Source organism: Coregonus clupeaformis, chromosome 6, assembly GCF_020615455.1.
Source record: "Coregonus clupeaformis isolate EN_2021a chromosome 6, ASM2061545v1, whole genome shotgun sequence".
NCBI classification, from domain to species: Eukaryota; Metazoa; Chordata; class Actinopteri; order Salmoniformes; family Salmonidae; genus Coregonus; species Coregonus clupeaformis.
Window position 1 is genome coordinate 26,139,717 of NC_059197.1, and position 13,362 is coordinate 26,153,078.

At 45.9% G+C, this 13,362-nt stretch overlaps 1 protein-coding gene across 1 annotated transcript in view; it reads right to left on the reverse strand.

The window, feature by feature from the left end:
* The window catches only part of LOC121567787 (roundabout homolog 2-like), a 308,519-nt gene that overhangs the window by 43,869 nt on the left and 251,288 nt on the right, over window positions 1-13,362 (reverse strand). Inside the window, 5 exon segments of the mRNA XM_041878069.2 lie at window positions 2,836-2,862; window positions 3,787-3,975; window positions 6,193-6,364; window positions 6,511-6,635; window positions 10,430-10,661. Coding sequence (XP_041734003.2) covers window positions 2,836-2,862; window positions 3,787-3,975; window positions 6,193-6,364; window positions 6,511-6,635; window positions 10,430-10,661 — 745 coding nt within the window.

The window sequence follows — 13,362 nt, forward strand, 5'->3', positions numbered from 1 at the left end:
AGATGCCTGATGAGAGCAGAAACTCATTTCATCTCGAGTTATTATCGGATTTGTGATTAAATCTCGGCCAAAACAAAATGATTAGAAAAGGCAGAGGGCTCATTAATCAGGTATAATTAGATGTGTGGGGGCAGGAAAGGAGTGAGTTACAGATCCCTCTAGTAGCAGGGTACACTGACTAGCATGACTCTCAGAAGTCATCTATAGATAATAAATAAGGGTCTTTGTCAGCAGCTAGTAAAACCGTAGCAGCTCAGAGTAAGAGACTGCTGCAAAGAGAACGTTTCATCTCTGCTCAACACGGATGATGACAAGAAGACATCAGAAGACTGAGCATGAAAAACTTCAATGGATCACAGGAAATGCACAAAAAAAAGAGAGAGAAAGAAGCGTAGGAGTTTTGGAAATCCCCCCATGCAGATGACAAGGGGAGAAGGAAAAAAGAGAACCCTGCTTGAGTTAAGGAGCTGATATTAATGTGTCTTTTTGTTCCCTAGATGGAGATTAAAGGGAGGAGGAGGGCTGAACATTCCTTCACTCCTCTCCTCTCCTCTCCTCCACTCAGGTTTATTTCCTGACAAGCCTAGGCATGGGCCAAATAACGTCTTCAGAGAATACAGGAAAAAAGGAGGAGAGGAGATGGGGTTTTCTTATTAGTGATGCAGGGACTGAAATCATTTAAGGAAGGGGGTTGGGTGTGGCAGAAAGAGGGGCTGCTGGTAGGACAACCTGTTCACTGTGTCATCAACCACTAGAGAGTCAACCAATCAAAACATCTTTACCATAATCATTCTGGAACCGTACACTAGCATGTTGCAGTATAAGTGAAAAACCAACCACAACACAGGGTAATGAACTAAAATAAGAAAACTCCCTTCTCAAACCGTTACTGTTATTTTGCTTCAATCATACCACACTGGCTTATTTGCATACTTTGACAGTGGATCTCCAAAAGAAAATGGTTGACATTCCTTATTCACCATTACTCTATAGCTACTTCTCCTTGTTCCACTACCAAGAATAATCTCTATCTCTCTCTCTCTCTCTCTCTCTCTCTCTCTCTCTCTCTCCATTTCCTAGGAGGAGGAAGAGGAGGGAGAAGGGAACAGGGAGGATGATACTGTGCTCTGCTGTGGAGAGGCCTCTGATGTCCCTATCTGTGCTCAGACACATTTCTACTCTGCTGTGGAGGACTTTAATGTTAGCCAGAGAGTAGAACCTGGCTGTGCCCCCAGCTCCTTCCTCCAGATAAGCACTTTCTCCAATATGAATACGGATGAATCCCCTTTAATAAGCATTAAGGGGGAGGACATAATCAGCGTATAAAAATCCCATCAGATCTTCTTCCCTGCTGGCCGTGTGCCTCCACAAGCCCGTGATTTAACTCTCCTGTATGACAGCTTTACTGTAGGAGACAGGGACAGACAGGAGGACACTGTGTGTGGGCATCACCTCATCTCCTAGCTCCTAGCTAGCACCCTAAAATGACACACCACCTCACTCATACACTCAGTGACATTAAAATACAACCACCATAATATTCATATCAAACCTATCTAAACCAGTCCTCTTCGTACCCTTTAGTCCTTGACTCATTGTCCTCTTCCAGTGTACACCACCCCGATCCTCTAGCCTCTGTGCAGTGTGCTTACAATCTAATACATACACACATACACTATTCAGTTTCACTAGTACGTTTGAGTGGAACACTTATCTTCCAGCGGCCAGAACACCAGGTGAGAATAAGGAGTGGGGGGTTGTCCATAGGGAGATCGGGGGAGAGGAGCAGTGGGTGTATCACAGAGAGGATGTGTTGACTGGAGTGGCTAGGCTACAGCCAGGACCCCCAGCCAGCCTCCCTGAACTGGCCTTATCTCAGACACACTGCTGCTACTGGACCAGCAGAGAGGAACCCCAGTCTGAGGGACTCATTTCATCTGTAATGGACTCTGTTCTCCTCCATTCTCCATCCCATCCCTCTATCTCTCTCCAGGAGAGCACACTGGGCAGACAGAGGCTGATTGCTTGCTCAGCATTGGTGCCAGTCAGGTCCACTTTGGGAGAGCAGCGGAGCGACTTAACGCTATGAAGAAGGATAAAGAAGACTACCAGAAAGAGGAAAAACAAGGAGCCGTTGAGGATATTTCAGAAGGGGAACATAATGACATCATCCCCAATCAACACCAACACCTGTAGAAAGAGAAGGACCCCTTCAAGCCCAATGCATACATGTCACACGAACATCAGTAGGAGAGTGAAGAGTATTTTGGAGGAATACCCACTAGCTACTATCGAAGATGGGAGTAAAGAGTCTTTGGGAGGAATACCCACTACCATCAAAGAATAGAGTCAATAGTCTTTGGGAGGAATACCCACTACCATCAAAGAGGAGAGTGAATAATTTTTGGGAGGAATACCCACTACCATCAAAGAGGGGAGTGAAGAATCTTTGGGAGGAATACCCACTACCATCAAAGAGGGAAGTCCCAACAGGAATACCAGATAGAGAGAGGAACACCACAGCCAGAGGATGGACGTTCATTGAAACACTGATGGTCACAACACCCAAACACAGCAACACAGTACGGTATGACAACACGGCTGATGACTGAGCAGGGACAGGGACAGCTGTTTGCAGTGCTCAGGCCCTGCCCAATTACAAATACAGAATTTAGACTATTTCAAGCCATCTCTTCCAGCGTGAAAAAATATGTGAAATATGGGGTTTTGCCACCTCAAGGTGGGGTTTGGATTTGTATAGGGCAAGGCCTGGAGTCTGTCAAACATATATAATGTAGGCAGGAGGAGAGGTGAGGAGGGACAAATGAACAGTACCTGCAGGGGTGAAGGTGAAGGACTGAACTGCAAAACAAGAAGACAGAGAAGTCGTGTGTTAAAAGCCTACAGAGGCGCTGTAAGCATTGCTTTGGGGGTCTCTGCACACTGGGGCTGGGGGCCAAGGAGGCCAAATGGGGCCAGAGGAGAGGGGCTATCCCCATGAACCAGTGTGCAGGGCGACAGCCAGGAAAGCAGCTCAGAGGCCACAGAGATGTAGAGACAACTGAAACAAACCAAAGAAAACACAACATACACAAAATGTAACAAACAGAAATGAAGGACAGGTTACAGCCGTTTGACTGACTGTAGCATGATCAAGAACTGTAGCAAGTTCTAAAGTCAGTTTGCTCTAAAAAATTGAATAAATGTCAAAAAAGAGATGTGCAATAAGAAAAAAGACAAACTATTGAGAGAGAGAACTATGTTCTTGTACTGATTTAAAGTCTTAAAGCCATTGTTGAATAACATCACATGCATTACTAATGTGCTATCTATCTCCTACTCTCTAATTAAATAGTCTGGCAGTGGAAGGCTGTCCATGGTGGTTGGCTGTCTTGACTGGGGTCGAGCACCCACACTCAGTCTGAAATGTCAGGGTCGGCGTGTAGGAGGATGGATGGACTGGCTCCAGCTCCAGCATGGCTCAGTCCTGAGTGACCGGCCAGACCAGCAGAGAGTCAGTTGTACAAGCAACCCACTCAGGCCCTGCCACCCTATGCTAGTATCAACACCGTGGGAGGACGTGTCAAACAGTACGACCATCACAACACGATTCACGCCAACACTCTGCTCTGCATCAAGATGAGCCTCATCATCTCAGACAGTAGAAATATAGGAAGTTTGTTGAGTACTCTCTGTATTGGTGGCAAGAAGCAAACTCCCAGAGGTAGGGTGTGTGAACCTACAGTACGGTTTGTATGTTGTGTGTCTCCAGCCTGCCGGTCTAACCTGCGTAGTTGCTGAGGCCCTTCCTCTTCTTCCTCCTCCAGTACAGCCAGATACTGAAGCCCATGAGGATGACCCAGCAGGCCCCTCCGATCCCCGCTATGAACGCCGGCTGCTTCACCACGTCTGTGATCTGCTCCGTGATGCTGTTGTTCCTGTTCCCACTCATGATCACATCACGGAAGTCCTTACCTGGGGTGGGACGGACAAGGGGGGTTGGGGGGGGGGTTGGGACCAGTGTGAGGCTGTGTATGCGAGGTTGTTTGATTAAGCGGTGAAAAAGGATTCAGCATTGTAATAAACCATTTTGTTATTACAATTGCTAGCCGGCTGGGGACAATATCAGCACTGTAATAGTCCCCACATATTCACTAAAAGCTCAATTCTACCTCAAGATATGCCTTCAACCTCCATGGGAGATGTAAAGGAAAATGGGAATTCCATGCACAGATCTGTAGTTTGGACTGGGTGCCATGTGTAGAGAACTAGATATGGTAAGATACAGAGGCAACACCAGCCTCTTGTCAATTACAGCTAACATATTGACTGAGAGAGTAGAACATGGATGTGCTGTGAAACCTAATGTGCAGACAGAGAGAGAGGGGAGAGAGGCTAAATCCTACAAGCTGATGACAACCCCTCAGGTGATCCTGCTATTTGCTTAACTCAGACTCTAATTCACTTCAGTAAAATAGACCATGTGAGATGAGAGGCACACACCCTGCTCTGTATCGATCTACCAACCGAAGCTCACTCTGACTTGTCTGCCTGACACTACAAGAGGTGGTTCTCAGAAAAGCACACATGACAATTTATCTGCAATCTTTGGCTTGGAGAACTGTGAGATGGATTATAGGAGTGGCATTGGGGAAAATAAGAGTATGCTACAAGCCTAGCCATCAGTTATGGGTCAAATCAGACACAATCAGCCCCTGGTCCACATAAATCACACAGACCTACACCACAGCCTGGCTACACATCAAAATAACAGAGGTATGGTTTAAATACAATCAGTCTGACTGATCATTCATGTCACACGCTCTCTAATTGTAAATACTTTTGCCCCAATCAGTAATAATATTGAGCATTTAAATAAGCATTCTGTATTCCCTGTCTGTTGGCCATGTTAATTGGAGTGATGGTTTTTTCCAATTTAAAAAACGATATCCTTCAAAAACGAAATGGGCTTTTCTGTAATTATGGATGAGTAATCAATGAGCCACTTTTACATTCCTCAATCATTTAAGTGCTAATGCCCAAGAAGCCGGTGTTTGGAGGATATATTGGCACGGGTGTTGTTAGGCCAGAGACGAAGTATATCCTCCAAACACCGGCTTCGAGGGCATTATCACTTTTATACAACGGGTTACCAACATATTCAAATAATGATTTACATATGTTCATTTTTTTATTTTATTTTATGATGATGATGAATTTATTAATACTATTTCATCCTTCCACAATATATAGTGCCGACACAAATCTAGGGTTGCTCCCCAAGCCGGCTGGTTGTTCGTTCTATCGGGTTGGTTGCCAGAGACGCGACCCAGTCGTTCAGTCTTTTTGTTCTGTATCTGTATACTGGCTGGCAACGTTCTTATCCCTTGCTTGCTAGCTAGCAACTACGGCTAACTTACAGTCACGTCAAACAGTGCAGCCAGAATAACAACAAAGTAGCTGCATTTGTTTAAGCTATTTTCTAGTGACATTTATTTGGATACATCCTTAACAATGAGCTAATATGCGCAATTTCACCTGGCATAGAAAATGTGCTCTCTCGTCAGGACACTGTTGTTCAGAGGAGCTAGCCAACAACACAGCTAACACAATCACTTCAAACTGAAGCTGGAAAGATGGCAAACTAGCTGCACTTCGTTTCGTTTTACCTCTTTTCTATTGAAATGTCTTTGTATATATCCATACAAATGATGCTGATTCATGATTTCGACTGGCTGAAAAAAGCTGCCTGCCTGTCTGTCTCGTCCCGACTCCCGACACATTCATTACTATGCGACAGCTGGAGATCGAATTTGAATATTGAAACAATGTTGCAAATGTCTGAGAGACAGACAGCAAGGTTTATACAAATCTCCGCTGTTGAAAACTAAATGTTAGTCTAAAAGAAATGTGAGAAAATGTCTAGATGCTTTTAATAGTGGAGATCAAGTGTATAAATTGCCTGACTGGGCTGATGAGACAGTGGATTGCGCAGTCAGATGGAACAGAGTAAATATGCATTTTAATGTCATAAATTTAGCCGGTGGTAACTTGTTGAATAGACACCGGCTGGAATGCGGTTTTAACCAATCAGCACTCAGGATTAGACCCAACCATTGTATAATCTACCATAACGCCCCCTTTCACTGCTTCCCTTCTCCTCCCCCCTTCTCCTCCCCACAGTTCTCTTACCTATGACGATGGGCTGAGGTTCACTCTTGACCCCCACCCCTGCACTGGTGCTGGCGGCCACCTCCACCCGATACAGCACCCCCACCTGAAGCCCCCCCACAACCACCGACCGGATGGCTGCATCCACCGTCTTATTCACGTGGAATCGTGTCTCATTCCCTAGGCACCAGATCTGAAGAGAGGGAGAGAGACAGAGGAAGAGAGAGCATAAAATCCTGCCACAGTTGGGTCAGGTTGAGTATTATATTGATTCTGATGGCCTCTCAGTAAGCCCGAGCCATCAGGTTACATCCAGCCTATCTTCTCTCTGTGACTTGCCTTGTACTCCTGGATGATGCCGTTCTGGTGGTCTGGAGGAGGTGGGTCCCAGGAGATGCTGATGGAGGTGCTGTTCTGGTTGCCCACCGTCAGGACTGTCACCTGCAGGGGAGGGGCACTGGGAGCTGGGGTTGAGGGGAGACAGATGGGGGGCGGAGAAAACAGTAGATGGTCAGGGAAGAGGGAGAGGGGGAGAGCATTCCATTCTCCGATACACACACACTCACACTCACACACGCACTCTCTCTCACACTGTGTGTGTAGTTGTTAGCAGGTGGAAGACACAGGTGGCTGAGGGGAGAGCAGCAGTTCATTAGAAGGGGATTTACGTGGAGAACAGGCAGGTCTGACACGGCTATCTTTAACATTTCACTATGATTTAATATCCCAGGCCTGCTCCTGCGCCTGCTCCAACACAGAGGGATTTACACACAGAATAGTGCTATTGATATTCAGAGTAACAGCCAGGCAGAGTCAGACAAGCACCCTCAGTCAAGCTAAGACTCCTCCATTGACTCAACCAGGGAGGCATGTGGGTCAACAGGTTTATAGGATGAGCCGTACAGCAGTGCAGCCATACATGAGGAAAATTTGAAGAAATGTATTTTGGGGAGAATTGAAACATGGGGCTAGGTAAACATATTGACTGGTTTTATCGCTCAGCCAGGTGGAACTAAAGCTAGTGTGGTATAGAGCAGGGGGGAGGCTCTAAAGCGAGGCACAGCTCTATAGATGGGGTGTGTACATGGCCTGAGAGAAAAAGCCCAGAGCCCACAGCAGACACCAGCCCCGGGTTTCATAATTAACCTCACATCACTGTCATTTCATAGAAACTCTCCTCCGGCCGACCGAGCACCGGGCAAATGAATAAATAACAATGAAGCAAAGTGAAAATAATGTTTTAAAAAATAATGTTTTTCTAATTCCTGCTGCGACTGACAGGGCAGCCACACCACAGCAGAATGCTGACAGGTCAATTACTCTGAGGCTGCCTCTCTCTCACCTCCCACAGCTAGCCCCCACCCCCTCCAAAACGGCATGTGTCAAGCTGCAGATCTACGATCATCCCTCACTGCAGTCATCCTGGTACACTGACCCCCAAAAGGCCAAGAGAGGAGCAGGCATGGAGGAAGAAGACAAACGGCTCCAATGATGGAAGCCTTATTAGAAACCCACCACTAAGGGAGCAGCCCATCTCCCATCATGCTCAGAGGCCTCCGCCACCCTCCGCAGCTGTGTTAGATTACACAGAGGTGACAAAACGCAACATAGCAGCACAGCAGCCATCAGAGACAATGTCGTTCAAAGTTAATGTTATGAATGATTTAGCATCTTATTATTATGCATATTTGCGCTAAACAATACACATTACTCATTAGGAGCAATAGCCGGCTGCTCTAATAGAGCCATTAGCCCATTGATGTATGGCTGGCAGGAATGTGACCCCTCGTCTCCACACGTACGTTACATGCGCACGCACGCACGCACGCACGCATGCACACACACACACACACACTAATGCACACAATGCCATCAAACAGTAGAGTGCTAATCTGGGCCTCAGAGCCATTGAGATATGCAGCAAGTCATTTTCTACGCTGGGAAAAGACAGGCAGCAGGAGGTAGATACTGTACTGTTCGCCTCCTACCTCCACTGACTACTGGTTCTAACTCTCCCCCTGAACCAGGCAGGCTGGCTGGGTGTTTAACATAATAGATGGGCCTCTCTGGTCCCCTTCTGAGGCAATCTGTCAGTGGACTTCATATCACTGGAATGTGTTCAAGAGTGTGTTCTATCCATAGAAAGTGTTCTATCCATAGAAAGTGTTCTATCCATAGAAAGTGTTCTATCCATAGAAAGTGTTCTACTCATAGAATGTGTTCTATTCATATAATGTGTTCTGTCCATAGAGTGTTCTATTCATAGAATGTGTTCTATCCATATAATGTGTTCTGTCCATAGAGTGTGTTCTATTCATAGAATGTGTTCTATTCATATAATGTGTTCTGTCCATAGTGTGTGTTCTATTCATAGAATGTGTTCTATTCATAGAATGTGTTCTGTCCATAGAATGTGTTCTATTCATAGAATGTGTTCTGTCCATAGAATGTGTTCTATTCATATAATGTGTCCTATTTCTCATCCCCTTGGCTTGACTGTCACTCTCCCCTCTCCAGATGGACCAGAGAGAAGGAGAAAGTGAAGATAAAATGGATGAAGGAAAGGTAAGGTAGAGTAATGGAGGGGTGAGTATTATCCCATCATAGTCCTGGTGGAGATGCTCTGGGGATGGGATGCTCTAATAATGTTAGCTAATGGACACACTGAGTTTTAATCACTCTCCAAACCCATGGCCTCACAGTGTCTGTCCCATGGCCTCACAGGAGCCTCCAGCACTGCCTCAGTCTCTGCCTCTGCCTGCATGTGACTGGAATGGGCCAACACACACAGAGGTTCTGCTGTGTCAGAAATAGAAAGAGATATATCTCTCAGAGGGCCTAGGATGCAGACAGAGAAGAGGCAGGGAGTTTTATCAGAGCTGGTAATAGCTGAGATATGCAGGTGCTGTGGGGCGGTGTGTGTGTGTGTGTGTGTGTGTGTGTGTGTGTGTGTGTGTGTGTGTGTGTGTGTGTGTGTGTGTGTGTGTGTGTGTGTGTGTGTGTGTGTGTGTGTGTGTGTGTGTGTGTGTGTGTGTGTGTGTGTGTGTGTGTGTGTGTGTGTGTGTGTGTGTGTGTGTGTGTGTGTGTGTGTGTGTGTGTGTGTGTGTGTGTGTGTGTGTGATGAGGGCCTACAGTATAGAGTGATGCAGCATACAGGGACTGGTCACAGGAGACAGGGCCCCTCCACTGAGACTGGGGGAAATAAATGGGCATGTCACAGCAGCCGGATCTGAATGGTCTCCTCTCTGCCCAGGCCTGAATATGGTTGTGTAGGGAAAGGAAGGGAGGCCTGAATATGGTTGTGTAGGGAAAGGAAGGGAGGCCTGAATATGGTTGTGTAGGGAAAGGAAGGGAGGCCTGAATATGGTTGTGTAGGGAAAGGAAGGGAGGCCTGAATATGGTTGTGTAGGGAAAGGAAGGAAGGTCTATATATGGTTGTGTAGGGAAAGGAAGGAAGGTCTATATATGGTTGTTTAGAGAAAGGAAGAACGGGGGGACATAGCCTTCGGGTATCTGTGTGTGTTTATGTTGTTCGTGTTCCCCTGCATGTACTGTACATGTTTATCTACCCTACTATTCACCTTTACCAAATGAATCAGTACAGCATGTACAGCCATTGCACTGTCCATATCATCTGTCTTTGCCCAGTGTAACAGGTAATGATGTGAATTCCAGCTCTACTCCATTAGAAGTGGGAAAGTATGGAGGATCCCACAGGCTGTCCCGAGGTCTGGAGGTAGGGGTTTTGTGTGTGTGTGTGTGTGTGTGTGTGTGTGTGTCTGTGTGTGCGTGCGTGTATCAGTGTGCAGCATGTCTCTCTCCGGCCCTTTCATGTCCTGTCAGAGTCAGGCTGAGGGAAATAGCTCCGCCTTCCAGTAGGAAGTGAGCAAGTGCTGCGTCCAATCACAGCTCAGCTCATGGTTGCAGGGTGATGGATGAGAAGCGGGCCAACAGAAACACCACCAATCAGAAACAATCAGAAACACCACCAATCAGAAACAATCAGAAACACCACCAATCAGAAACAATCAAGCAGAAAGGTCAGCACGCTACACAGTGGCAGGCAGCAACACTCACACACACACAATATCCCCACAATGTCACAGCATGAGACAGGTTATTGTGAGCGACATTTATGATATCGTGACAATTGGGCGCCCTACAGGGAAACATGTCAAACAGTCATCCCAAATCTGGGTGGACAGAAACCACTTGGACGGAGGAAAATGTCCATGAAATAACATGGTGATTTCTTTACCTTCCTCTGTGGTGCGAGCCGACCTGGACTCACTGTCCATGCCCTGGAACTCATTGAAGTAGGGCCGGACCTTGATCTCATAGACAATGCCTTTCTTGAGGTTGGAGAGGACCACGCTGCGCTCAGAGGGGACCTTCACATCCTGGGTCTGCCAGGGTCCTTGGGAAAACAGGCCAGACGTCTGCCTGTACAGAACTCTGTAGCCCTGGATGAACTGGGACTGACGGTCCACCTGGGACAAAGACATAGGGCGAAAGGGGGTTAGCTTCACTCACCTGTACAGGGTTCCTAGGAAAGACAACATGTCTTCTCTTCAGTTAGGACAGAGTTGAGAGGAAATACAACCTGTCTTCTCTTTAGTTAGGACAGAGTTGAGGGTTAATAGATAAGGATCAAGACCATAGGTGTGCAGCACAGTACTGAGACACCAGAGTACATGAAACAATGTTGTTCAACAGATGTACTTGTCCCTCTCCAAGATCACATCGTGCCACTTTAGAGGCTGTTCCAGTTTTAATAGGTCTTTAATCATCAGATCTGACACACTTACCTCGATTAACATCCTCCCTCAGGAGAGAGAGAGAGAGAGAGAGAGAGAGAGAGAGAGAGAGAGAGAGCAGAGGAGAGAGAGGAGAGGAGAGCGAGAGAGCAGAGGAGAGAGAGGGGGAGAGAGAGAGAGAGAGAGAGAGAGAGAGAGAGAGAGAGAGGCGAGCAGAGGAGAGGAGAGGAGAGGAGAGGAGAGAAAGAGAGAGAGAGAACCCATTGCCCTTTATGGTTGTGAGGTCTGGGGTCCGCTCACCAACCAAGAATTCACAAAATGGGACAAACACCAAATTGAGACTCTGCATGTAGAATTCTGCAAAAATTTCCTCTGTGTACAACGTAAAACACCAAATAATGCATGCAGAGCAAAATTAGGCCGATACCCGCTAATGATCAAAATCCAGAAAACAGCTGTTAAATTCTACAACCACCTAAAAGGAAGCGATTCCCAAACCTTCCATAACAAGCTTGCTTAGGGGACTCTTCTCCAGGTCCATCTCACCCTGGAGAAGAGTCCCCTAAGCAAGCTGGTCATCAATACAATTAGACCCAACCAAATCATGAGAAAACAAACAGATAATTACAGAGTAAACTAGAATGCTATTTGGCCCTAAACAGAGAGTACATAGTGGCTGTGACTGACCCAAACTTAAAGAAATCTTTGACTATGTACAGACTCAGTGAACATAGCCTTGCTATTGAGAAAGGCCGCCGTAGGCAGACCTGGCTCTCAAGAGAAGACAGGCTATGTGCACACTGCCCACAAAATGAGGTGGAAACTGAGCTGCACTTCCTAACCTCCTGCTAAATGTATGACCATATTAGAGACACATATTTCCCTCAGATTACACAGACCCACAAAGAATTAAAAAACAAACCCAATTTTGATAAACTCCCACATCTTTTGGGTGAAATACCCCAGTGTGCCATCACAGCAGCAAGATTTGAGACCTGTTGCCACAAGAAAAGGGCAACCAGTGAAGAACAAATACCATTGTAAATACAACCCATATTTATGTTTATTTTTTTTCCCTTTTGTACTTTAACTATTTGCACATAATATGACATTTGAAATGTCTTTACTGTTTTGGAACTTTTGTGAGTGTAATGTTTACTGTAAAAAAAAAAAAAAAAATGTTTATTTCACTTTAGTTTATTATCTATTTCACTTGCTTTGGCAATGTAAACATATGTTTCCCATGCCAACAAAGCCCCTTAAATTGAAATTGAATTGAGAGAGAGGGGCGAGCAGCACGGAATCACCTCCCTCTCGCTCAGCACACTGAGCACACTGCACCCAAGCCCTTCATAAAAAGGCTTTCAGGAGCACAGCTATAAAACCATACATATGCATGTCTTGCTTGTATTGTAAATACCAACTACTGAAACCTAAAGCAGGGTCCCACAAGGCCAAGGACAAACGTGTGAGTGTGAAATGATCGGCCGTTGACTGTCGTCAACAGAATACACACCAGGGACAATATATACAAATCTGTCCAATTGAGGAGACAGACAGAGAGCCCAGAGGTGTGATAGTGCTCTCCCAGTTGTTAAGGTGCCTTGGTTCTAAACTTGGGCCCATTTAGCCAGAGAGAGAAAAGTTGAATTTATGCAGAGGAAGGGAGGGGGGGCATAACTCATAGTAATGGTTTCTTAACAGTGGGAGAAGTGAGCGGGCCTTTCAAGTGGGATATTAAGCAGCTGTTTCAGCCTGTGTAGCTGGAGTAAATCAGCAGAATGGATTCTGGGCTAGCGTGGTGTGTAACTTTCATTAATGGAATGATTTGGGAATATAAAAGCCTTTCCGAGGCCGCACTATGTTTACTGAATGGACCCTGATTGATTAGGTGGCCGTATTCTGTGTTGATTGTACACACATTCATAAAGCAATGCTTTAGTATTAAATGTGCCTGTTAGTCTGGGGGGGGGTGGGAGCTTATTATGGGGGGGTTAATAAACGTCACAGGGAAAACTGCTAATGTGGTTCATTTAGAAATGAAAGCAGCCACCCCATGTCACCCAATGACATCTCCATAAATACCAGCTATCGACTGATTTATAGTGAATTGGAACATATCAACTGGGGCTAGTTAACGCAGGATGAAAGACCAATAAGGAAATAAAGTCAACGTTGAGTAACAAGAAGAGAGTGCATGTTTAAATGTCATGGTCTAATATAGAAATACACTGACTGTAAGTTATTACTGCTGCATACCCTTGTACTGTAAGAGGCATGATTTCTCTCAATGATTCAGCCTCAGTCCAAATTGTGTTTCTAAATGAATAAAACAGTGTCTCTCTGGCACATGTCCGTCCTTATGGTGGGGTAGACACAGACAGACTGTGCAATGGGTGTGTGTGTGTGTGTGTGTGTGTGTATGTGTTGGGGA